The sequence below is a fragment of the Carettochelys insculpta genome, chromosome 3 (assembly GCF_033958435.1).
Source record: "Carettochelys insculpta isolate YL-2023 chromosome 3, ASM3395843v1, whole genome shotgun sequence".
Classification (NCBI taxonomy): Eukaryota; Metazoa; Chordata; order Testudines; family Carettochelyidae; genus Carettochelys; species Carettochelys insculpta.
This window is the reverse complement of record NC_134139.1, coordinates 169,564,619-169,591,393: the sequence shown is the minus strand read 5'-3', so window position 1 is coordinate 169,591,393 and position 26,775 is coordinate 169,564,619. Positions and strand designations below refer to the sequence as shown.

At 47.2% G+C, this 26,775-nt stretch overlaps 1 protein-coding gene across 2 annotated transcripts; it reads left to right on the top strand.

The window, feature by feature from the left end:
• The first annotated feature begins 238 nt into the window (after positions 1-238).
• On the top strand, positions 239-11,430 carry LOC142010555 (protein CLN8-like). 2 transcript variants are annotated; one of them, XR_012644835.1, is made up of 4 exons: positions 239-271; positions 3,560-4,211; positions 5,641-10,586; positions 11,004-11,430. XR_012644835.1 is itself a non-coding variant. In XM_074988919.1 (3 exons), exons 2-3 carry the CDS (start codon positions 3,669-3,671, stop codon positions 5,962-5,964), a joined length of 867 nt encoding a protein of 288 aa, XP_074845020.1. In that variant the 5' UTR covers positions 239-271; positions 3,560-3,668; the 3' UTR covers positions 5,965-10,604. The 2 variants fall into 2 exon arrangements, 1 of the variants encoding a protein (XP_074845020.1); XM_074988919.1 differs by lacking the exon at positions 11,004-11,430 and having other exon boundaries at positions 5,641-10,604.
• The last annotated feature ends 15,345 nt before the right edge of the window (positions 11,431-26,775 follow it).

Genomic DNA, 26,775 nt, shown 5'->3' with positions numbered 1-26,775 from the left:
GGAAGTGCTGAGGCTCCAAGCTTTTGCAGTTCTGTTGCAAATGCTTTTGCAAGAGGAAGGAGCACTATTAATTCACTATTAATCGCAGTCGGACGGGGCTGGAGTTGGACGCACAGAGGAAAGCCCGGAAGCTACCTGGAGAACTGCAGAGCAACCGCGGCGTGGCAGTCGCTAAGTAGCATGCGAAGGGTGCTAGGTGGAGGCGGTGCTTTATCAATTAAACCACTCCCCGTTGCTGCAAATCTAGGATGGGCCTGAAAGAACCTGCACAGTGAGTGGCGGTTTGTTAGTATTTTCCTTTCCTGTACTGCTGCTTTGGCAAATATTGCGTTGTGCTGATCCCTCGTGCGGGGGGAGGAGGAAGTGGGGATTACACAACATTAACTAACTGCTTGTTCTGCTTAAATGCTGAGAAAATATCCCACTCCCAGGACAGGCTGTTGCATGAAGTCTGGGAGATTGCAGGCAGCCTGAGGGGCACCGTGTTTCGGGGTCTGTAGGTAACGGTGGTGGTGCCGCCAGGGGGAGGGTGTTTTGCTTTTGTTATCTTTTTAGTGGGGGGTTGGGAGACGAAGGTTTCTTCTCGCACCAGTGTAAATATGTTGACGTCAGTAGCCCGATTCTCCACTTCCTTGTACGTTGTGTACTTCTGTGCTGAGTGAGTGTGAAACGCTACCGCGTTAGAACTCCTACGCCCTGTTTCTGGGATCAAAGCAGTGGAAAGGAAGGGCCAGTGGAGTTGCTCTGGTGTAAAGGAAAGCAAGATCAGGCCCGCTGAGGAGATAGAAACGGAATATTCATTTGCTGAGTATAAGTACTTGGGAGGCAAAACCTCTCTGTAGCATCTTTTTACTTATGCTGCTAACAATGCATGTGACTTTCTCTTCTTCCTCCCACCAGAGCTCCCAGGCAAACTGTGAAACTGGGCAGTGCCCTGGACACTTCTTCCCTTGTCCATATTGGCAGGGATGTGCTGTGTTCAGCAGTCTCCACACTGCAGTCTAATAATGCATCAGCAAAATGGAACTGTGATCATGGATATTGTGAAACAAAAACGAAAAATGTTCAGCTTTAGAGTTACACTCCCCGTCAGGGGTGCCCTCTTTGTCAGATGGTATCAGTATCTACCAATTCATGTCCTGTTAATGTGTTAGAGTATACATAGTACAACATGGGATCGTAGATACGCTCGCTTACAGGGGCCTCCGCTTTTTTGAAAGGTCAAATACTGTATGCTAACCCTACCTTCTTTTAACCATCTCACGTGGAAGCAGTTTCAATTACTTCTGTGCCCCTATGCTTGAAAATTTTGTACTAGTTTAATAATATCAGTGGTGATGCTCAGTGAGAAAATGTGAAGTCTATTTCTCAACATCCTATCCTCTTAGTTAGCTTCAGGAATCAAAAACCTTTTAGAATGTGTTCCAGTTCCAGAAATTGACCATGCAATTCCGTTCATAAAGTGATCGTACAAGTTGTCCCATTTACTAGATTTTTTTTGTTTTGTTTAGAATTATGTTCTTTGGTGTCTGATAATCCATACTGCAAGAAAAACATTATTGGGGTTCCCTCTGCGATCTTTTTTCCACTCTGCTTATCCAGCACTTATCTGTTTATTCAGTACTGGGAGAGCATTTTTATCGATTTCTCAGGAATCCAAAAACTCACTTCAGGTCCAGGCTTGTCACTGAAGTTTCCTTACTGGCATTTCAGAAAATTGCACCTGAGTTTTCAGGTCAAGTGTAATGGGACAGGTTAGAGCGAACAACTCTGGAGTACCTTGTTAAAAATCAGATTATACAGGTTCTAAAATAGACTGACATATGCACATGACATTCTATCCCAGGCATTATGGTTGACTTAGAAATTTTGTGAACCCTCACTCCCTCCTGCACCCCAGCCCCAATTCCATGAGCATTTATAGCCTTCCATATAATTTCCATACCCAGATGTCACCCTCAGGCCAAAAAGTTTGCCCTCCCCTGCTTTAGTAGCTGGTTAGTTGCAGCTTTAATCTGTACCCTATAAACTGAGTGGGTGTGTTTTGATTCCTAAAGAGTCTTAGGGTATGATTATGCTGCATTTTAAAACTAGTGGCAGCAAGTCTCAAAGCCCCAACAAGCACTAAACAGTTGTGTGGATGTTGTGGCTCTGGCTCTCAAAGTTACCGCCTGCCTGGATTGTAGAACCCAAGATGCAGCTCCTGACTGAGCATCTACATTGCTGTCTTCAGTGCAGTAGCATGAGGCTAAGTCTGTGGCACCATAGCACAGTTTTCAGTCTGTCAATTAGGGCTCGGAGAGTCACTGCTTCAGGTTTTTACATGTTGTGTATGTTTATCAAGAGGGCTCTACAGATGAAAAATGAAGGCTAGGCAGTGCTTTAAGCATGCTGCTGAGGAAGCAAAAGATAGGGTCACCATTTATCCAGGTTTCCCCAGTCGTGGTTTCTCTTTCTGGGCAGGTTTACAAATAACAGCAAATGGCCTGGTTTTTGCAGAGCAGACAAGGTGCAGCTCAGAAAGAGCCTAGATTGCTCCGCTTCCCAATTGGCCCATTCCCTGAGAGTCACATCAGCTGGATTTCGCACACCCTGACTCCAGCTCTCTGTCTTGGGGAGGGGCTCCCTACAGGGAGGTGCAGACTGATGGCTATCACTGGGTCCTGGGTTTGTGCCAACTGCCTTGCCACCATGGCCGGGGGGGACACTGCATCCCATATCCTGTGACTATCTCCACCTTAGGTGCTCCCCATCTTCCCCCTTCCCTTGTCTCTCACTTCCCCTTCCCTGCCCCCTACAGAATCCCCTTTTTGGAAACCTAAAATATGGTCACCCTCGAGTATGCCTCGGTTGTCTTTTTCTCTTTTTAGCCCTACTCCCTTTCATTTGTGTCCTTGGGAGTTGTTACTGTTCAGGCTGTAATGTTAACTTTGTTACAGGAAAAAAAAATCAATGGTCATAAAAGGCTTTTGAGTGTCTTGTGAGAAAGGTGGGGTGGGGGGGAATGGTACTGACAGGAGAAGCTGGAGAAGGATTAGTTTCAAGAGGTGTTGTCAGTAGATTTAGCAAAACGCTCCATTCTTGAGTAATGATTTATAAAGGTAAGGGAAGACTTGAAGAAGGGAAAAATAGTGTGCTCTACATATGTAGAACTAAATGGAAGGGAGGAAAAAACAATAAGGAAAATGACGAGGAAAAAGATGCTTATAGTTTTATATAATTTGAGAACAAAAGATGAATGTTCTGTGGCATAACATCCATTGGCATTAGTAGTTTTGCAAGGAAGGAAACAGGGAGAGCCTCCTTCTCTGCCTGTGCTGCGTCTTCTCTTTTATGTACCTGGTTTAGACCTTGAAGGCTAATCATCAGCCTTGAACAAGGTTTTGGGTTTTTTTTGTTTTGTTTTTTTTTAATGTCTGCTTCCCATCAGTTCAGAAGTATCAGTAGAAACAGTAACAAAGTGTAGTGAAACTAGTGAGCCTTATAAATAGAGAGAGCACCCTACACAAAGACATAGCCTTTCCTTATAAATGTCTTCTCTCTGTTTTTATTCTTGCAGATGGGTTTCTGCTCTGTAACAGCCTATGCTTGGTAGACTTAACAAGAAATAACCTGTGGATTAGAAGCTTCAGAGTCCTTACAAATATTTGGAATTCGAGCACAAAGAAATGAATCTTGCAAATGACGGTACAACATCCAGAGACATATTTGATTGGGACTATGTTCTGTGGGAAGTCCGTTTGAAGATACTAGCAGCTGGTTTTTTTACCTACCTAGGAATCTTTCTTTTAGCTCACTGGTTGTCCGCACACATCAGTTCTAGTTATCGCACTTTGTCAGGAAATGATAAGGTCTTATGGAACTTGTCTATCACACGTGGCCTGCTTGGAATTCAGAGTTCTGTAGCTGGGTTATGGGCTTTGCTCATTGATCCAGTTTTTCAAGCTGACCGAGTCTATTCCCAGCAAAAGTGGAGCTGGTTTCACTGCTTAATAGCCACTGGCTGCTTCTTGTATGAAAATATTGTTATTCATTTATCTAACATTGCTTTCAGGACTTTTGATGCATTGTTTGTAGTTCATCATTTATTTGCCTTTGGTGGGCTTCTTGGTCTGGTAACCAATATAAAATCTGGTCACTATCTACCACTGATGGGATTGCTATTTGAGATGTGTACTCCTTCAGCCTGCATTGCCAGGGTGCTTTTAAAGGTAAGAATTAGTTATGTAAATATTGGTGATAGAAGTTTCTGTTATTAACTTCATACAGCCTTCCATTGAAAAAATTGTGCAAAGAAACATTGGGCTCCAAATTAGGAGATTAGTACTGGAATCATGGAAGAACTTTCCCTTCCAAACTTGAAGTGAGTTGGCCATGGGAATCCATAATTACAACATTCTGGCTTCATCTAAACTGCATTCCCCTTTTGGAGGATGAATGCAAATGAGGGAGATTGAAAATGCAAATGAAGTGCTGTTTTACAGATCTCATGCTTCATTTGCATACTCTCATGCCATTGTGTTTCTGGAAGAGGCTTTTCTGAAAACAAAAACAGCTATGTAGATGGGGTTATTTCAGGGGGAAAAAAAGGAGTTTTTGAAAGAACCCTTCTTCCAATTTTTTCACAAAGAAAGGTTCTTTCAGAATTTTTTTTTTCCTTGAAGGAACCCCATCTACACAGCTGTTTTTGTTTTCGGAAAAACCTCTTCTGGAAACACAATCACATGAGATTATGCAAATGAAGCATGAGATTTGTAAATCAGCACTTAATTTGCATTTTTATCTCCCTCATTTGCATTCCTCTTCCAAAAGGGGAATGCAGTGTAGACGCACCCTCTAAGAATGCTCAAATATTGTCTGCTATTTTTTACCCATCTTGTAGAAAAGAAACTAAATTGGAAAGATACATGTTTAAGAAAAACTGCTTCACAAATTAACCTATTGAAAACAAGTCCACAGGGACTAAGGATTCAGTGATTAAACTCTATTTTTAAAAATATTTTTATTTAAAAAAAAAACCCTGAAATTATAAATTTGGAAAAAATTTCTTCTGGAGACTAAACACTTGAGCTCACATATGAGTGTCTACGTGTATTCTATGGACGCAGAGATGGGGGACAGCTTTGAGGAGACGAGCCCTCCTTTTCAAATGGCTGGTTTTTCTTACTGGAACAAGCTTAAATTCTAAAATATCTGGACTTGTAGATGTAGTTCTAAGCCCTGACAGGATCACTTTAGCCCTTCTGCTGAGTTTTTAATCAGAACTTTAACGTGGGTGTAGATACAAGAACAGAGTAAAGCGAATACCTGGGAGGTGTTCACCAAAATTTCTGAGACACTGCTAATCAACCCCTTCCCCCATACACTTTTGTGACGTGCTTGTTTTGATTGTCTTATTCCATCCAACAGGTGCTGCATCTGAGAGATGCTGTATGGACCTAGCTTGCAAAGTGGTTTAGAATTATGCTGCGGGAAAGGGTGCTATGCAAATGTATAACCTCTTAGCGTTGCAGAGAAAAATGAATGCATGCCTGTGTGACAGTATGCACTAAGTTCAGCAGGAAAGCTCACTCTGTGTTTTATTTATAGAAAATGCTGACTTGAAAATGCAATCTCATTTCTGCTTGCTGTTTCTTCCAGATTGGCTATGCTAATACCCGGTGTTGGAAGGTAAACCAAATGGTACATATCCATTTGTTTCATTGCCGCATGGTTCTTGCTTACCACATGTGGTGGGTGTGTATTTCCAATTGGAATGATGTGGTGGAAAATTTCGGTCTTCCATATTTCATTGTCTTTTTCATGGGGCTAAGTACGCTTACATTCATACTTAATCCGTACTGGACATACAGATCAACTCGACGACTCTTCGGACCACCTGATTGGAACGCTCCAAATACAACAGTGCAAAATGGATCTTCTGAAAAACTAAATTGCGAAACATTCCGAAAGAAAAGATTATAATTCTTCAACAGCTATTAGGGTAATAGTAAAATATGGCCAGAAGAACATGGTGTACATTTACTGCAGAGTGCAAGAAGTTTATGAATATACTGATTTCTTTTCAGTTTGCTATCTGTGTATTATACTCACTTATCAGAACTGTTTTAAGAGTTTTTCTGTCTATAGTTAAAACATACAGTCTTTGACTCAGTCATAATTTTAGCCTAAGAACATAATGTAGTAAAATCTCATTCTTGAGTCTCAAGTTAGACAGACTAAGGTAAGGAAGGTATCATTTGAGGTACAAAAACCTGTAGACTTATGAAGTCAGCAGCAGGAGAGACTCAATTCCTCTCCTCCCTTCTGTCCCACTTCAGTCCTATTGCTGATGAAAATTTTGGTGACCCGTTTCTTCGGAAGTTATATTACAGTAAGGCTTTTGAATAACACTCTTCTCCGTGTTGCAATCACACATCTCTGATTAAGCCAGGCGCTGGGCCAGACATGGTGTTGAGCATGTAGTCTTTGCACAAGATTTTTTTGATTGCATCTATTTCTCATGAAATACTGAATCAGTCCATCCTCTGAGACATGTTCATGCCCAATAGAAGAAGATAGTTTTGGATGCACTCGATCATCCCAGAGTTGTTTCGCTGCTTGATGATTGGTGCTCTTGTTAGCTGATCTAAATACATTACTTGCCAATGGCAATTTTTCCCCACTTGTGCACTGCTTACGAAACATTCACCAGCCTGGCTCTGTAAGTGTCGTAATGTGGGCCTTCAAATGGTAAATTTGGCTTCTAGTGCAAGGGTGGCCAACCAGTTAGAGACTAAGAGCCATAATAGCTGTGGATAAAGTGCAAAGAGTCACATATTAGATATGTCGGACAGATAAAAATAAATGTCCTCCCGCCTCCCACAGCCAGGCACCCTCAGCCCCCATGCTGTAGCTCAGGGCACCTACTCCTCCCCTCCTCCAGAGGCAGGCACCCCCAAGTCCCCCATTTTCTATAACACAGTGCCTGGGTCTCACCAGAGCTGCCACCGCAGTCACGGGCTTCTCCCTCCAGGTGATGAGTGGAGCTGCAGTGAGCAGTCCAGGTGTGCAGCTCCAAGTAAGAGCCACATTTCATTGACCAAAGAGCCACATGTGGCTCGAGAGCAGCAGGTTGGCTGCGCTGGTTCTAGTTTACATATGATCTCCTCAGTGGCCATCTCGGCTGTCCTGAGCAGCTTCAGAGCAAGGAGAGAAAGTGAGGAGGCTGCATGAAATGCCTTCCTGTAAAATAACTTGTTCTTGCCAGCCAGCCTTCTGGTAATGTCACCTTCTGAAAGGGGATGGAAGTCAGGCACTGTGACTGTTGATCAGGCCCATGTCATTTTGATTCACTTTCAAAGATGTACTTGTTCATGTGTTCCAGCTGCGTAAGGAACATTAAGTGAGCTGTGCTGTCCCTGTCCAGTGATGCTGTCCTTTGTTTTAGCACTTGGAGGTGCTGAGATAGCCGTAAAGCTGGGGTTGCAAGAGGCTATTGGGAGGGTGGATGCGAATGAGCTTAGGCAGTTGGAGAGAGATCTTCATGGAGCTGTTGCAGCTCTGTCTGTTGTAATTTTTTTAAGCTATTAAAGGGGGAACAAGATTTTTTTATAAAACTGATTTTTTGACACTAATGATGAACAAAATTGCTTTTTTACACTGATTTTTAAATTTTCAATGTAAAGCATTTTTAAAGGAAATGTAACATTTTTGTGTGTAAGCTGTTCAGGGCAGGAAGTTTTTTTACCTCCCAAAGCTGTCTGCACATCGGTAGTATTTAATGAATCATATTGTTAACCTCCCAGTGTTTGCTTGCTCAAAAGAAACAGAAAGAGAAGCTGAAATGTATGTAAACTGAATTCTTATTTGGAGTAGGGGAGTGTTCTTCACTCTTTTTACAAATGTAACTAAGGCATTATTTTTATTAATGTGACTTGCACCTTGATAGTGTTCCTGGTGTACCCAGATATCACAGGCATAATATAAGATGGATCAGATTAATTAATTTGAAAAGGGTCTATGGGAAAGGAGGGAAGTTCAGAAGCTGTTAAGGGACAGGGTGAAAAATGTTCTCCTGGTGCCTGTCCCTCTAAAATTATCATCTCAATGTGTAAGTTTAAAGTAGGAAATTATACTTCTCAACAAGTTATGTGCATGCATTATATCAGCTGCCAGTTGTATGCTGGTTGGGTTTATTGTTATGCATATTTACATGGCTCGCGCTCTCTCATTGCTCCAGCCTAAACCAGTACCATCAGTTCTCTTTCGGTTTCTCTAGCACTGAAGGATGAGACTAATCCTGCCTAAATGCTACTAAGGGCTAATCTATACTTAATGGATGATTTGACAAGTTTGATTTTGCTGCGTCTGTTAAGAGGCAGCAATAGCTACCTCTTTGGGCTTGGCCGTTGACCCCTGTACTCCATGCTATCACATGCAGTAAGGGTCGTCAGCACAAGCCTGCAGAGCTCTGGAATACACTAGGTAAGAAAGTTGATTCTGATATGTCGACTCTAGCTATGCTAATGGTGTAGCTAGAATTGCATATTGGCAATCAAGTGTCTACCGTAGCGTAGATCTAGCCTATGACTTGGCTGGCTGCTGTTGTAGGCCCAAACTAGGAGTAGTTCATTTGTAGGCTTTGATAATGTAAAGTTGCCATGCTCCTTTAGCGCAGTCTCATCACGCTTCCATGCGGAAAAGCTGCAGTTGACTTCTGTGAAGTTGGATCAGGCCCTTAGTGTGTTGCTACCATCACTTGGAGAAATTTTCCCTAGCTCTGCATGTTGGCAAATTAATATACTCCCTTCCCCAGTTCACTGCTGCAGAGCAGGCCCACCAACAGTGGGAGGCAAAGGGGATAGTTGCCCTGGGGCCTGGGCCTCTTGGCTCCTGCTACTGTGGCAGTGGCAGCGACTGGCACACTGGGCCCTTTTAGAATGGAAGTACTTTTATCAGCCAATGGTTCATGACCTTTCAAACAAATCTGAACACTTCAAGTGTCTGGTTCTAATTGTCTGATCACAGCACTTGATGACTTCGTATTTGTGGGGTTTCTTTTTTCTTGCATCCAAAGCCTGCCATGATCTAGCACCAGCAACGCAGACTTCCTTTTCTTAAAGATTCTAGCACAAACCCTTTCGCCAGTTACATCCAAAACCATAATATTCTTTTTGAACAGTAATTGAGGATTTAGATACTATGCCCTCTGTTTCCAGAACACTCTACCATTGTTCTCAGGGAGACTGATGCTTTACATGGGTTAAGAAGGCAGACTAAACTGTCTTGGAAAACAATGAAAGTAGTTGGGCTACTAGTAACTAACTGGTAAAAGCATTTTTGAATGATGCTTATTCATGGGGGGGGGAACCCAAAGGGTGTATTTTGTTGAATTATAATTTGTATGACTCTCCCATTCACAGTTTAACTGATGAAAAAGTTGGCTTCTTTGATGTTAAGTATTTTTCCTTTTGACTTGAAGTGAAGAAATGAGCTTTTGAAGCACATGAATTAAAAGTATCATTCTGTGCATTGAAAGTATTTTATCACATATGTCAGGGATAACTTTCAGTTCAGCAACTGGAAATAACTTTATAGTATGAACTTCTTATTCAGGTTGAACCTCTGTCGTCCAGTACCCTCGGGACCTGACAGGTGCCGAATGAGAAAATTTGCTGGCGGATGGAAGGTCAACATTTTCTAGCACATTACCGACTCTTCCACTGCTTAATGGGCTCTTACAAGACATTTAGGGGTAAATTACAGCTAAAAACAGCACAGAACACTGAGAGCAGGAGCACTGCCTATAAACAAACTTTATGGGACCATGGGAAACTTGGCCGGGACCATGATAAGTGGTTGTTCCAGCTAACTAAATTCATACTGGATTCTGGAGTTTGCCAGATGAGAGAGTTCTGTATTACAGAGGTTCAGCCAGCATTAAGGAGTAGGTTTTAATGTACTACACTGGGATGTTAATATCAGTGCAGCTGTACAGTGTTAATTTGTCTTTTTCACATGTAATTTTACAACAGTACTGATTTGAGATTAATCTTTCTGGTCTGTAGATCATATGTTTGAACTATATAGCCTGTGTCTGAGTTAAGCCCTGCTGCTCAGGACCTGCACTACAGTGATTTTACATAAGCACCTTCAGGTTTGTCTTAACTAACGAGGAAGAGTTCTAGCAAAGTAAATATCGCCATACAGTGTTTAAAATGAATTGACTTGCATGCTAAAAACCCCAACCAAAAAAATTCTAAAGGCAATTTATCAAGAGCGGCTGTAGACTGCTTAATCTGCTCATTCTTTGCAAACTACAGAAAAAATTTGATTGCAGTATAAAACCCCCGTCATTTACAGAACAGTTTTACAACAGTACATAGATTTGTAATTCTGTGAAGGACTGAAATAAGAGCTGACACATCTGACACCATGAGCAGTTATTACTACCGTTAGCTGAAAAAATACCTCCTATATTCTACCTCTCCTCTTTTCCTGACCTTTTCCATCTAAAATTGACAGTTTCTCTATGTTCTGATATATTGTTTATCCTTGAATAAAGTATTTTTAACAAGTAAACAATCATGAACTTCTAAGGCTATGTCTACACTAGCCCCAAAATTCGAAATGGCCATGCAAATGGCCATTTCGAAGTTTACTAATGAAGCGCTGAAATACATATTCAGCACCTCATTAGCATGTGGGCGGCCGCAGCACTTCAAAATTGATGCGGCTCGCCACCGCGCGGCTCATCCAGATGGGGCTCCTTTTTGAAAGGACCCTGACTACTTTGAAGTCCCCTTATTCCCATCTGCTCATAGGAATAAGGGGACTTAGAAGTAAGTGGGGTCCTTTCGAAAAGGAGCCCCGTCTGGACGAGCCGCGCAGCGGCAAACCACATCAATTTCGAAGTGCCGCAGCCACCCACATGCTAATGAGGCGCTGAATATGTATTTCAGTGCTTCATTAGTAAACTTCGAAATGGCCATTTGCATGGCCATTTCGAAGTTTGGGGCTAGCGTAGACACGGCCTAAAGGTTTAACATGAGGGGGGAAAAACGGGGCCTCTGGAGATAAGAGAGTTCACATTCATTTGTCAAAGTTCCACTAAAAATATTTTCAAGTGAAACAGTTTTACATGCATTTTGTGTTAGCAAACTGAATTAGAATCCTGAAGCATTCGTGATACAGAAACTATCCACATCCTCATGAGACATAATTTTTCACCTTGGCTTGCTAAATATCTAGTTAGTTTTTCATGGGCTGTCCAGTAAGAAATACAAAAAAAGATGGGTAAGATTATATACTTTGCTATTTTGTAACGCTATTTACAGTGCAATAATTATATTTTGCTTCATTTATCATTGAAAGGCCCCAAACGAATTAATTTACCTGTTCATAAACAATACTGTACATTTTACTTTTAACCAAACTAACATGGGAGCATTACAGAGCATTAAATAGCTGAAGACACTAGATGAAATATCTGAGAAAGTATTGATGAAAATAGGTGAATGTAAAGTAACTGAGGAGAAATGAAACACAGCTGAAGTATGTGTGACTTGAGATAGTGAGAAGCTGGTGCAGTAAGTATCATGCAGTCATATATTAGCCAGATGGGAGTCAGTAGGACTGTTAGGCTGCATCTACGCTGCAGCCTTATTTTGAGCACACCGCCACCATGTGTGGGATGCTGAGGTCCAAGGGGGTGAGGAGGCATTGAAAACATCCTTTGAGGGGGCCAAGGGCACTCTTGACCACCTGGCCAGCCCGGCAGTGAATGGCTCCTGGGAGGGGTTGAGGTGGGCATTGTAGGGCTTCATGAGCCACAACATGAAATAATAGGCCACATCCCCCACCAGGCAACAGTGAGGTCAGGGAAGAGAGTCTTGGCATGCAGCTTCTGGAACAAGCTGAAGTTCCTGATGACGTGGGACTCATGCGCCTTCCCCAGCCACCCAAGGTAGATGTCCATAAACTGTCCCTGGTGGTTGGTCACAGCCTGCAGCACCCACAAGAAGTACCCCTTTCCATTGGTGTAGGTTGAGGCCTGGTCTTGTGGGGCATGGATGTGGATGTGTCCCATCAATGGCCTCTTCGCAGCTGGGGAAGCCTGAGCAGAAGCCTGCACTGGGGGATGTGGGTCACCCTCCTCTCACAGGTGGTCTGTCTGTGAAAAATAAGGACGGAGACATGCTCCCCACCCATGCAGCCTGCTTTCCCTGCCCACCCTCACCCTGGATCCTGCCACAGCTGACCCCTTTTGTGGGTTAATACTGCTCCCCCCAGTAAGAGTGGCCTGGGCAAGGCCTGGCTGCAGAGCTCACCTCAGGCATGCTCTCCACTCCGCTGGCAGGTTACCGACCCCGGGGTGCTAGAGAAGTCCCTGGAGGGTATGCACACCTGCGCCACACGTGGCTCTTTGATCAGTAAAATGCCTGGAGCTCTGGGAGCACTGTCTGTCACTGTGCACGTGCATCCCACCCACCATACTTGGGAGAAGCGCATGGCACCAGTGATAGTGGTGGTGGAGGTGGCTCCGGTGCATCACCAGCATTGGATTACAGCAGGGGGATGGGATTGGGTTAAAGCAGCAGGCTAGGGGTGCCTGGCTGTAGAGGACGGGAGGAGGTGTAGTAGGATGGGGTTCTTCTTCGAGTGTCCCCGTGGGTGCTCCACATTAGGTGTCGGGCTCGCCCAGCGCCACAGATCGGATCTTCCAAGCAGTTTCTGCCGGACCGCGCATGCGCCGGTGTGCGCCGCTCCCTTGCGCGCTCCTGGCCACGTGCGCGATCCGGTCCCCACCAGTTCCTCTTAACCGCCGTCGGCTGCAGACGGAATCCGACTAGGCTACGGCCAAGTTAGCGTATTCAATGGTTTTAGATGTTTTCTTTAAAGTTTTCAAGTTCTTAGTCTATTCTTAAGTTAGCCAGTTGTTATTTTCAAAAAAAAAACAAAAAAACAAGAAACAACAAGCGGGACGGCATTCAGTCCAGTCCTAGTAACAAGTGGAGCACCGGAGGCCAGGAGCCTAGGGCCATTAGCCCTCCTGCCGTGGCAGGCTATCCGAGAGGGGGAAAAACAGCACAGAGAAGGTGCTAAGTACCCCATTAACAACTAAAAGACTCACCAACAATGTTGTCTTCAGGATTCAAGAAATGTGAGTCTTGCCGAGAGGCAATGCCAGCGTCTGATGGGCACAGTCACTGTATAAGGTGCCTCGGGGAGTCCCATGTCACGCAGAAATGCTCCTTCTGTGCAAAATTAACAGCCAGAGCAAGGAAGGACAGGGAGATGCGGCTTAAAATGCTGCTATTCGACAAGGCCCTCCAGTCAGACGTGCCGGAGCGGCCGCAGCAGGAGGGACCCTCCGGGGCCCATAAAAGGAAAGCTGCCTCCCTCACCCCATCAGCGCAAAAACGGAGGAAAGTCTCCCCAACCCGATCCCTGTTGGCAGCAACAGTGAGCGGGATGGGAGGAGCGCACAGCCCCCAGCCGCAGCAACAGCTGATTGGCGGCGGCACGGAGAGCCACGTGGAGGCGGCTCAGCCTCCGATGATCAAACAGCCACCCCGCACCACAGGCAGGGTGGTGGCTAAACAAGCGCCGGTACCGGCGGCACCGCAGGCAGCGGCACCGACCCCCGGGGAACCGGCGGTGCAGAGCGCGCAGGCACGCAGCCTGCAGGCACCGGAGGACACCGCCCGTGCGGCACCGCCCATGAGCGTGCTGAGCGCGGCGCGGACGGGGCCGAGATCCCCTGCAGGTCAGGGGGCGGAGCCACCCCCTCAAGGGAGGGGGAAGGCTGCACAGAAAACAAGGCACCGCAGCCCCTCTCCAGACAGGGCTGCAGAGTTGCTTTCTCTCAGCCCTCCGCTCATGCTGCAGACTCCAACTAGAAGGCAGGGGTCCCCCCTAGCCTACCCGGAGCCCCCGTCTCCATTTTTACAACCAGCCTCACCCTGGCTGGGACCACCTTCACCCTTCCTGGGGTTTGAGCCGCTGGAGTACTATCACAAATCGCTCTCTCCAGTGTCCCAGGTCTCTCGACGATCTCGCTCCCCCAGACGCAGGGGGTATGCACCAAGGGAGTGGTCCAGGTCACCTTCCCAAGAACAGTGCCCATGCTGCCATGGTCATCCCTATCACGCGGGGCATAGACACCACCGGCAGTCTACCAGGGAAAGATCCCCACAGACGGTCCCGTATCCCCGAGGGCAATCGCGAACAGGGACAGAGACTCAAGTATCTCAGGGGGAACTGGTTATGGAACCCCGAGATTTTCCCTCGCAAGCTTCCAGTGAGTGGATGTACCATCACCAACAGGAACCGGAAGGGTCCAGAGAGGCGTATCCTAGTGGTTCCTCGCTCTCCTCCCCGGACGAGGCTACGGCCCCGGGGGACGTCCATCCTCTGGACGATCTCAAACAGTTTCAAGAGCTGTTTAAAAGGGTGGCCTTCACGCAAGGCATCCAGACAGCAGAGGTGCAAGAGAAACACCATAAGCTCCTCAAAAATCTGAGACCTCCGGCCTCCTCCAAAATAGCAATACCGCTTGACGAAGCAATCTTGGAGTCCGCCACTATGATATGGCAGACCCCTGCGACTATTCCGCCTGTCCACAAGAGAGCGGATAAGAAATACTTTGTGCCGATGAAGGGCATGGAGTTCCTGTTCAGCCACCCACAACCAAATTCCTTGGTGGTAGAGTCGTCGCAACAAAGATCAAAGACATCTCAATTCAAGACAGGGGGAACAGACAAAGATGCCAAGAAGCTAGAGCTGTTCGGCAGAAAGGTCTACTCCTCCTCCACACTACTGTTGCGAATGGCAAATTACGCAGTGTATCTAGCAAACCACAATTTTGACAACTACACTAGGTTAACTTCCCTCATGGACTCTCTTCCAGAGGACAAGAAACCGGTGCTCAAGGCCATCGTGCAAGAAGGCTACGCGGCCTTGAGGACGGGAGTTCAGATCGCCCTGGATGTTGCGGACACAGCAGCATGCTCCACAGCTAGGGCAGTGGTGATGCGAAGGGAGTCCTGGCTCCAGACTTCGGGTATACCGAGGGATCTGCAGGCAAAGATCGTCGATCTTCCCTTCGACTCGCAGAAGCTGTTTGCTGAATCAACTGACTCGGTCCTTCATTCCAGTAAAGACTCAAGAGCCACACTTAGGACCCTGGGGATTTACACCCCTCCATACAGAAAGAAAAAGTACTACCCTCAACAAAGACGGTACCAGTACCAGCAACAGCGTCCCCAGTACCACAGGGGTTACAAGCAAGGGTGACATCAACAGCACCAGCAGTTCAGAACTCCCAGGCGACGTTCCCAACAGAGCCGTGCGTCCTCGGGGCAGGGCCAAAGGCCACAAGTTTGACACACAGATCCAGGGCTGCGCCATCACTACCATCGCACAAGGTCATCCGAAGCGGTTATTCCACCATCGCCTCCGACCATTCTACGACCAGTGGCAAAGGATCACCATGGACAAATGGGTGCTGGAGATCATAGCCACGGGATACGCCATCCCCTTCCAGTCGCTCCCACCGCCACGACCTCCACCCAGGCCTCACCTCCAGGAGGCCTCCCACGTAGCGAGGCTCAAGCAGGAGGTAGACCATCTCATGCTCATAGGGGCAGTGGAAAGAGTGCCGGAGCAACTGCAAGGGAAAGGGTTCTACTCGAGGTACTTCCTCACGGAGAAAAAGACGGGAGGCTGGAGGCCCATCTTAGATCTTCGAGGCCTCAGCCGGTACCTGCGCAAGCAACACTTTCGGATGATCAGAATCGCCTCCATCCTTACAGCACTAGACGATGGAGATTGGTTCGCAGCCCTCGACTTACAAGACGCGTATTTTCACATAACTATCCATCCGGCTCACCGACGATTCCTCCGGTTCATGGTAGGCAAAGAACATTTTCAATACAAGGTCCTAAAGGTCCTACCGTTTGGCCTCTCCTTGGCCCCCAGAGTCTTCACCAAGACCTTGGCAGTGGTGTCAGCCTACCTGCACAGACGGGGGTATTTATATTCCCGTATCTGGACGACTGCCTACTCAAAGGGGCCTCGAAGGAGGAGGTACTACGCATGATACGCGTCACAGCAGGCATGTTCTCTTCACTCGGCCTGGTTATCAATCTGGCAAAATCAAAGATAGACCCCACACAGGACATAGAGTTCATAGGGGCACGCATAAATTCTATTACAGCGAGAGTGTATCTGCCAGAGACATGCTTTCGGGCCATCGGCTCCCTCGTGCAAGTCATCACCTTCAGCCCTACAGTGCCAGTTCTGACGTGCTTACAGCTGCTGGGCCACATGGCAGCAGCGACGTTCGTAGTACAGAACGCCAGGTTACACATGCGCAGCATGCAGCACTGGCTGGCGAGCGTATACAAACTGGCAGCACACACCGTTCACAGGGTGGTGTCGCCCACAACAGAGGTGCACAAATCCCTGCAATGATGGGTAAACCCCAAGAACTTGCTAACGGGTACCCTTCCACCAACCACAAATATCGGTTTTTCTTACTACAGATGCCTCCCTCATAGGGTGGGGAGCACACATGGGCGAAGAGGTGACGCAAGGGCTGTGGTCCTCCACGGAGCAGTCACTGCACATAAATATACTGGAGCTCAGAGCAGTGTTCAACGCCTGCCGACACTTTCGAGACCATATACAAGGCAAAGTAGTCGGGATCAGTACAGACAATACCTCCACCATGTTTTATATAAATCGGCAAGGAGGAGCTCGGTCCCGTGCCTTATGTGCGGAAGCAGTCCAGTTGTGGAACTGGTGCATCGCCAACAATATAACCTTGAAAGCCTCGTACTTACCAGGCGCTCACAATGTGCAGGCAGACCAGCTGAGCAGGCGTTTCGCACTCATGCACGAGTGGCAGATCCGTCCCGATCTGCTACGACCAATTTTTCACGCATGGGGTTTTCCCCAGATAGACCTGTTTGCCACTCAACACGACAAGAAGTGCCCACGATTCTGCTCCAGGGCAGGACTGGGACGGGGGTCCCTGGGGGACGCATTCACGATCTCTTGGAGGGGCCCCCTGCTTTACGCTTTTCCTCCCACAGTGCTGATCCACAAAGTCTTGCAGAAAGCCAGGAGGGAAGGAGCCCGAATGATCCTGATAGTCCCAACGTGGGATCGACAGCAATGGTTCCCCCTACTCCTGCGCATGTCGGACCGTCCACCGATGCCCCTTCCGGTGGCGCCGGATCTGCTCACGCAAGCCCAGGGGTCCATAGTGCATCCGCACCCCCAAGGCCTGCGACTACAAGCGTGGTTAATCCATGGCTCAGCTCCCTAGAGAGCACATGTACGGAGGAAGTGCAACAAGTCCTAGAAAGTAGCAGGAGGACTTCCACCAGGAAGACCTACACGCAGAAATGGACTCGCTTCACGGCATGGTGTTCTACCAAACAGCTAGCCCCCCTTTCGGTGCCTATACCTGTAATATTAGAGTATTTACTGGGCTTCAAGAGAGGAGGACTCTCACTATCCTTGTTAAAGGTCCACCTTGCTGGCATTTCGGCGTTCAGACACAAAGAGGAAGGGTACACGGTGTTCGCCCATCTCATGGTTACCAGGTTCCTCAAAGGGTTGGTAAACCTGTACCCCCCTCGGAAACTGCTTCCACCTTCGTGGAACTTGGACCTGGTGCTTAATGCGCTAATGGGACCACCGTTCGAGCCTTTGGCCCCGGTTTCCCTCCGCCTCCTTACGATAAAGACGACCTTTCTTCTCGCAATCACGTCAGCTCGCAGGGTGAGCGAGCTTGCGGCAGTTATGGCAATGCCACCCTGCACTGTTTTTTCCAAGGAGGCGGTAACCATACAGCTGCAGCCAGCCTTTGTTCCTAAAGTTTCTTCTGAGTTTCATATTAACGAACCTATTGTTTTACCCTCGTTTATCCAAAGCCTCATAACTCTAACAAAGAGGCACGCCTACACCTCCTGGATGTGAGGAGGGCGCTAGCCTTCTATATAGACAGGACCAAGTCCTTCCGGAAAACGGATAGACTCCTAGTCTGTCTCGCTCCCAAATCGAAAGGAGAAGGTCTCTCTTCGCAGACAATCTCGAAGCACATCGTATCCTGCATAAAAATGTGCTACGAACTCAAAAAGACTCCTTTACTGGCCACGCCCAGGGCTCATTCCACTAGGGCGGTGGCGGCATCAACAGCCTTTTTCAAGGGCGTTGCGCTAAAAGACATTTGCAGAGCAGCGACCTGGTCATCTGTTAGCCGATGGCCAAGGATGTTTGGTGAGGTGCCAGCTATGCCCGTTTTATACCATCCGTGACTTTAACCGCTAGGACTCACTGTCCCTTCGCGGCGGGCAGCCCGGGCCAGGCTGACGGATGCCCCAAGGTCCTAAACACCCGTGACTTTAACTGCTAGAGCTCAGAGCCCCTTCGCAGTGGGCAGTCAACACTGACTGACAGGTGCCCCAATGGCAGCACTAAGAGCCTTTCCACACCCGTGACTTTAACTACTAGAGCTCAGAGCCCCTTCGCAGTGGGCAGTCAGGATTGACTGACAGGCGCCCCAAGAGTTTGCCCCGTGGAGGCGGCACAACTCAACGCTAGGCTCTTAGTACTCTCACCTAATGGCCAGGCTTTATAGCCAAAACGGCTGAGGTTCTTTAATTGTGTTGGCTGCTTTACAGTAACCCAGAGAAACAAGTCAGGCTTATGCACAAACAGTTACCAAAATTTATTAAACTAGATTCTAATCATGTGGTTACAAAATTGCTAGTGCCTACTTATTTAAATGTATAGATGTTACACACACAAACAAGTTACAAAACTGAAGCCACGATCCCAAAGAAAGAAAACAAAGTATAGAGCTCTATTTCAAAATATGTGTACACTAAAGATAGGCGATCAGGTGTGGGTGCTTCTTACCCTCCTTGCATCTCTCGATTCCAGTGGTGCCAAGCCAGGATCGGTCACTCAATTCCGCGGAAAGACAAATAAGGGACAAGGCTTAGGGACCCTTTTAGCTGCAGAAGCCTTGGGAGGCTGTCACTTATCTGACCAGCAGATAGATAGTGAAAAGCACTCAAAAATCATGGTGCTGTAGGTCCCATACTTATACCTCTGTACTCCTTTATTCTCTTTCTCCTTTCTTATGCCAAATTGGGGCTGGTCTGTCTGGGCGACGCCAGCTCTCGCAAGAGTAGTTTACACTTGCAAGGGAGAGAAACAATAAGTTTTGACTACTGGACATTCCTTTTATTAGGGTAAATATTTTCCCACCTAGGATGTTGGTGTGTGTGCATCACGTTATTTAGTAGGGGCTAAGAGCCATGTCTGTCACAGCTTCTCTGTTTGCTGTGAGCCTAATCGTTGTATATGTTCCCAGAAGCACATTGTAGCAGCACACATGTGCTTTCTCACAGCTTCAAAGGCTGTGCTGGAATTTATGTTAAGTGCCCTGTTGTTTTGGCTCCCTTGTTTTCCCAGCAATGCTGGTCTGAGAGGGGGCTGGCTGTCTGGCTACATCATCCTATGACACTTCGCCAAGCACTACGCCCTTCACAGGGTATTCCAAGAGGATACCCAGCTCTCGACAGCGGTCCTCTCGGGGACAAGCTGTACATGATCCGATTACCCACCTCCTATCTTGGGTTACTGCTGGGTAGTCACCTAATGTGGAGCACCCACGGGGACACTCAAAGAAGAAAGAAAGGTTACTCACCGTAGTAACGGTGGTTCTTCGAGATGTGTCCCCGTGGGTGCTCCACTACCCGCCCATCTTCCCCGCTTCGGATCTCTGTTTAGTGTTTTGCAGGAGCATCCGAGGCGGTTGGTCAAGGAACTGGCAGGGACCGGATTGCGCACGTGGCCAGGAGCGCGCAAGGGAGCGGCGCACACCGGCGCATGCACGGTCCGGCAGAAACTGCTTGGAAGATCCGATCTGTGGCGCCGGGCGAGCCCGACACCTAATGTGGAGCACCCACGGGGACACATCTCGAAGAACCACCATTACTACGGTGAGTAACCTTTCTTTTCTGGGCACAGCTAGAGCGATCAGTTCAGGGTATCTTTGCTTAAAAACCAGGCTACTTACAGCCTCAGGTGGGATTTCCTTCTCACTAAAGCAATCAGCCATAGAAGTACCTCTGCCAGCCTCCTGGTCAGCCAGAAGCCACACAAGCAAACCCATAGACTTCTCAGCTCCTGTACTAGTCCAGACCAACAACCTCAAACTTAGGTGAGAGGTTCTTAAACTTGTTTCACCAACTCCAAACAGATTCTTCTGGGCCCCAAAGGGTCCAGCCACAGTCCCCAGTCAATATATACTTGGATCTTACCCAAATCTCCATGCTCACCAATCCTTCAGATCTAAATAGCTAAAGGTTTATTAATAAAAAAGAGAGAACAGTGTTAGAGAGAAAAATTGTTAAAGCAATACTTTACATACATCAATCATAGCTATTCATGCAGGGTTATTTGTTATTTGCTATTTGTTATTTCACGTTATTTGCTGGTTCTTCAAAGTCTCTGAAAGTCAATTTCAGGCTATGTAGTTTTAGTTACTGGAAAAATGTAGATCTGGCGTGGTGGGGTCCACATGCTGGAACATGGACCCTTGGAGACAGGCACAGATACTAAAAGACAAAAAAAGTCCAAGATGGATACTTCTAAGTCCACCTCATGATTCTCTCCTTGTGTTTAGAGACTAAGCCCTTTTTTCTTCCCATCAGGCCCTTGAGGGTCAAAAGTCACCTGAGCCAGGTGAGATGCTGTGGCAAAATGCCATTGGTCGCTGGTTTTGCTAGTGTGCTCCAGTCATTTACATGGCAGATGGGATGATGCCTTGGCAGCCAATTTCAATTCCTTTGTTCAGACCAGGTCACCTGACCAGTGGGCTTCATTCCATTGACAAGTCCCAAGCATCTGGGATGTGGATTAGACATCTGAGCACCTGGTTTCCACCTCATTGTTTAGTCCAAAGTCCTGGCCAGGGCTGAGTTCACACTTCCTATTGTGAAGCCTACCATTGAAACATTTTCTAATACAGCTACATAGCTAAAATCTATAACTTTACCCAGCAACATGATACAGACATATAAGTAGCATACATAAATTCAGGACATCCTCAGCTTTCATTAGACCCCCTCACATGGCCCCCCAGCACAATATTTGGGGCTAATAGAAACACTGGGCACATAAAATGGCTTCCATATCCAATATAAGAATCCAGTCGTGACAGTAGGGATTGGATTAAAGCAGAGGGCTAAGGGTGCCTTGCTTTGCGGGAGAGGGGATTGGGTTAAAGCAGAGTGGCACAGGGTGCCTGGCTCTGGAATATTACTCTTATTATCTGAAGTAAGTGATAACATTGCAATTAGTACAACTTCAATTTAGATTTTTATAATTACAACTGAAAGGGTTTAAAATGTACCAATTCTTTTTGAAAACAAAGAATAGAACTGCAGATTTGGAAGAAAGTAGTACACAGAAATCTGTGTCAGAAATCTTTGAGGTGGGAAAACCTATAGTGAAAAAAAACCACGGACCAGTGGTGGAAGTGGAAATTCTTGCAAGATAAGCAAGCTGTTACAATTCCAAATATCTTAAATCTGGGTTTACTGCAAGCAGAAGTGAACTCCCTTTGCCCCTTGCATGATTTACTGTGAGCTATTATCTAACTACAGTATGAAACCGTCTCTGTTGAAATGACGCCTTAATACAAGATGTTTAAACAAATGTGCTGCAATGGCAGAAAAAAATCGCGTGCCTGAAAATTGTGGGTGCTGGCAGTACTTATGATGTTTTTAAGTGGTATTTTATTTAAAAAAGAAAAAAAGGTTGATAAACACTGGTGTGGCAGGTTGATGTGAACATCCTTCCTTCTTGCTTACGAGACTATCCCCAGGTGCAGCATTTTCCTTGTCCTCATTTGCTCTCCAGCCCAAGGGTGAAAAGTAACTTAAAATTTCTCCTGGGTACAAATCTTTGTGTGTGCACTATTCTTAACAAAGGGGTTACAAAAAGAATATTTTGATTTATTAAGGACAGTCTGGTGTTCACGTGCATTGTGGCTCTTAAACTATTGATTTTGTAACTGAATTTGAAAAAATGGCTTTTCTTGCTATTTTGGTTACAGACCCCTGGGTTACACTAACATCCTTTAGAAGTGGTCTGGATAAGGTTTAGTCCTGCCATGAGTGCAGGGGACTGGATTAGATGAGCTCAAGGTCCATTCCAGTACTACAAGTCAATGAATTTATGTACCAGACAATGAATTTATAAGCAGACAATTTGCTTTGTACAGAGCCTGACTGTTGCTCACAGCCTGACTTTTACTAATTTTACTTTAATGCATCAGGGTCTGACTTTTGTCGACTTTACTTCAGGCTTTAGACTCTGTACCAGGCACCATGCTTCAGAATCTCTTTTACATTGGCTAAGTTGTAGTGGAGAAGCTGGATGACAAGTCCTGGTACAGGAAATCCTTGAGAAGCATGATTTCAATTTGCGCTTAACTCGTATTAACGCAAGTTAAGTGCAAATCGAAACCACCACCCCCCCGGGTCCCCTCCCAGCCTCCACTTCCCCCAGCTGGGGAGCCCCGCGTGCAGACAGATGCTTTTGGTGCAGTTTCTCCCAGCTGGGAGAAATGACACTGCAAGCAGCTATGTGCTCCCCAGCTGGGAGAAGACAGGAGCCACGTGGCTGCCCCCTCCCAGCTTCCCTCAGCTGGGGAGTCAGCAGCTGGAGCCAGTGGCCACACCACTTCTCCCAGCCAGGGGAAGCAGGCAGCTGGGACAGCGGCAGAGTGCTGCTGCTTCCCAGCTTTTCCCAAGTTGGGGAAGCCAAGGAGCAGCAGAGCTCTGCAGAGGTTCCAGCTGCCCTCTCCCCCAGCCAGGGGAATTCCAGGGATCTCCCCAACCCACTCCCTCCAGTTTATGCAAAATTTGGTTTATGTGGAGGTTGCCCAGGACGCTACTGCCGTGTAAATCAAGGGATTACTGTGTGGGACTGGCCATGGTACTAGACATCAGAGAATGCACTCTTGAAGCCCCATATCTACCTCAATGTCAGGTAATGGGGAATGATGTCCTCGTTGCTTATGTCTCTGCTGTACTCTCCAGAACTAATGAGGAGTTGATGGAAGGTCCTGGCTGAAGGAGAGTTGCCCCATGGAGTCCAGAAAGGACGGTACAAAAATGTCATTAGCATATAAACTGATTCTCTGTTCATCCCTGTTTAGAGTCATAGTTCAAATGGCTGAATGCTGACGTATGTGCAGGTTGCAGACCCCTGCCCTAGTGCAAGCCCATTCTTCTACTCCAAACACCTGGGAGCCCCACATTATCAAATAGCCCCAGGCCCATGGGAGAATTAATCCAGCCCTGTACACAATGGATGCACAAATGTTCCAGTCAGCTAAATTCTCCTAACAATCAGTACAAGTTCTCTTTTCCCCATGCTCTGTAGTTTCATGTTATACCTTTGGATGTTTAGGACAGTTCATTTTTGATAACTTTTATGTTACTAAAAGGAGTATGTTTAGCAGAAGGATATAAAGAAGTTGATAGTTTTAGATTTAAAAACGAACGATCAGAAAAGAATAGGGGTAGAGGAAGGGGAAAGTCTTTCTTCAGATACGAGTACAGATTGTACCTCCTAAAATACGTGTTCTCTGGTCCGGCAACATCTCTCCTATGGCAGGACCAGGGATGTTCCTGGACCACAGAGCCTAGCAGGAGGGCAAGCTGTGGCCTCTGTCCTCAGGCCATAGGAGGATGGAGTTGGCATTCCTGGTGGTCCAATAGTGGAACAGCTGCGCAAGCAAGAGCCTGTGTCAGTTAAAAAGAAAGGTCAGGAAAAGGAGTGGAGTATGGGGGAAGTCTTTCTTCAGATACCAGTAGTAGTTGACAGGTCATGGGGTCAGATGCCTCCACTATAATTTCTGTCCCTCATACAGTTACAAAGCTTTTCTGTGGAAGCTTTATACTTCTTATACTATTCTTATACATTATGTGGTTTTATTCTGCAATCTAAAGCTTTCTCCCAATTTAAAAATGATGAGCCAATGAATAGCTCTACATCCTATCTTGTATTCTACTTTTAGAAAGTTATTATGTGGTGGGAGGTTTTTTGCATTCTGAGAAATTAATTTATGCACAGCTTTAAAAACAAGCTAGGACTAAAAAGGTTGGGAAACATTTAAATGTTGTAGTGTAATTTTTATTTCATTAGACCTGTTCCTCTTTTGCTTAGGACAAACCTGGAAATATTTATGCACATGTATACAGTTATTCTCAAACTTGTCTTCAGGGTCAGGGACTTAATCAGACATAGGCCACACAGCTGAGCCAAGATGCACAGGACAATTTCAGACTGGTGCATTTTTAATTGCCTGTACAAAAGGCAAAAGCTGTGAAGCTGAATAAGCCATAATACATTTGAACAGAGTAGATTTTAACTAATCTTTTAGAAATAAGGTTAATATGATAAATGTATAACATAGTTATTCCCAGAGCCTGAACATGAAGTTATCCTAAATATACACTCATACCGCGTTAAATGAGTACTTTACTTAGGAGTACTCACTAAAACAAGGGACACATATATACCTATCTTTGTTCACTAAACAACTCCCCCGCCCTGCTAATATGAGCCTTACCCCACTCCCCACAGCTCCAACCTGCCACAGCCTGAACCCTCCGTTGGCTCCATGGCCCCAACCTGCCTCAGCCTGAACCTCCCCCCAACCCCCGCAGACCCAACCTGCAGCAGCCTGAACCTCCCCATCCACCTGCCCCACGGCCCCAACCTGCTCCAGCCTGAACCCCACCCCACAGCTCCAACCTGCTGCAGCCTGAATCCCCCCTGCCTGCCCCATGGACCCAACCTGTAGCAGCCTGAGCCCTGCCAGCCTTCCTGTGGACCCAACATGCTGCAGCCTTAGCCCCATCCTCACCCGCCTCATGGATCCAGCCCGCCACCAGGTTTTAACCCTCCCTCCCACTCATGTCCCGAAACTGCCCCCACCGTTTAACCCTTCCCAACCCCACACCCAAGCCCAAGGTTCACTTACCTTTCAAAAGCAGTACCACATGCTGCCACTCCTTCGCTGAGTTACAAGCACTTGGAACAAATCAGAGACTTTTACGCGTATTTTAATGGGAATTTAGTGTCCCTCTTACAAGTTTTCACCTACAAGCAGAAAGCTGGGAACCAGTTGTGCTTGTATAGTGAGGGATGAGTGTGTTCACTAAAACATTATCAATATACAAAATGATACTTTTCATTCATATTTAATGATGCTTATTTCAATACTTCAAGGCCTTAATGGAAACTGTTGATTAGCAAAGAACAGACATTTCGTCAGTAAAACAGTGAGTGGAAAAGACCCAAATTATAAATATTCAATAAAATGGTTATTTATGCAATGAAACCAGAGATGGCGTGTCATCAAAAACTGCTGTTGTACAATAACCCCAACTACATTCAAGCTGTGTCTACACATGCACAAAATGTCAAAATAAGCGGCCGTGTTTCGAAAGAACGGGAGGAGCAGCCACACGTGTAACACCATCTTTCAAAAGGAAATCAAAGGAACGGGGCACAGACGTTAAAATCTGAACTCCAATCCCATGTCAGGAAGCTCGTCCCCCTTCGAAAAACTAAATTGAAAGTGTACACATGTAGACGCTCCACATTCTGCTTTTTCAAAAGACGGGTCTGCCATGGCGCCGGTCAGCTGGAGCATGGGGCTGCTGAAGCCGGCAGCCGTGAGGCTCTATGGCACCTGCATCCGGCTGCCTTAAAGTGGCATGCACGCAGAAAACCCATGGCAGGAAGCTGAGAGCATGCTAGGAGCAGCCCCTGTACGTGCCCCAGGCCCACACTCCAGCGCCACAGCCGGCCCCTGCACAAGCCCCATGACCCTTCCCCCTCCCCCGGTCCCCCGCAGGGCTCCCAGGGGGAGGAAAAAAAAGGGCCCCCTCCTGGATGGAGCAGGAGCTGCAGAAACTCCTTGGCCTCTGGGAGGAGGAGGTCCTGCACGAGATGGGGGTCAAGCAGAGCAATACCACAGCCTTCGGCTGCCTGGCTCAGGGCCTCCTCACGTGGGCCACCCAGAGCATACCGTCGAACAGGTATGCTCCAAGGTGAAGAAGCTGTGGCAGGGCTATGCCTGGGCCAGGGACCAGACTGGCCACTCTGGGGCTGCCCCAGCCACAGGCCCCTACTTCTCGGAACTCCAGGGCATCCTGGGGCCCCGGGACAGCTCCCCACCCCTGGCATTCCTGGACACATCAGCCAACGAGCCACAGGCAGCAGCGGAGAGCAGCCTGGACCACAGACCCCGGAGGGTGAGGGACCCACCATGTGGTTGAACAAGGAGGGGGATCTTGCCATCTACATCCCCTCCCATTCATCCATCGGGTGACCGGGAGCCAAGCATCCTTAGACATCATCAAGGGACCCTCTGGTACATACAGGGAGGGGTGCACACCTGCTCCGTAGGGTGGCGGGGGGGGGGGGGGGGGAGGGCGACGCAATGGCTAGTTGGCCGCACACAGGACTGGTAGTCCCAGACTGCACACGTGCCAGCTCACCATAGTATGCGGTGGCCCACCAGCGATGCCCAGCACCTGCCCCCAGTGGACAGTGGTGCAAGCGGCACATGGGGTGGTGGCTGCTCTGTGCTGCACTACAGCTGTGGACCACACACTGCAGGCTGGGATGGGCCACCCACATGAGAGACTCCTGGGTGCACCCACATTGGATGGGATGCCCAGC

Bases quoted from the DNA above. Each gene is read 5' to 3' on its own strand.
- LOC142010555 (XM_074988919.1), top strand. From the start codon at position 3,669: ATGAATCTTGCAAATGACGGTACAACATCCAGAGACATATTTGATTGG. The intron at 4,212-5,640 runs GTAAGAATTAGT...TGTTTCTTCCAG, and splicing joins TTGCCAGGGTGCTTTTAAAG to ATTGGCTATGCTAATACCCG.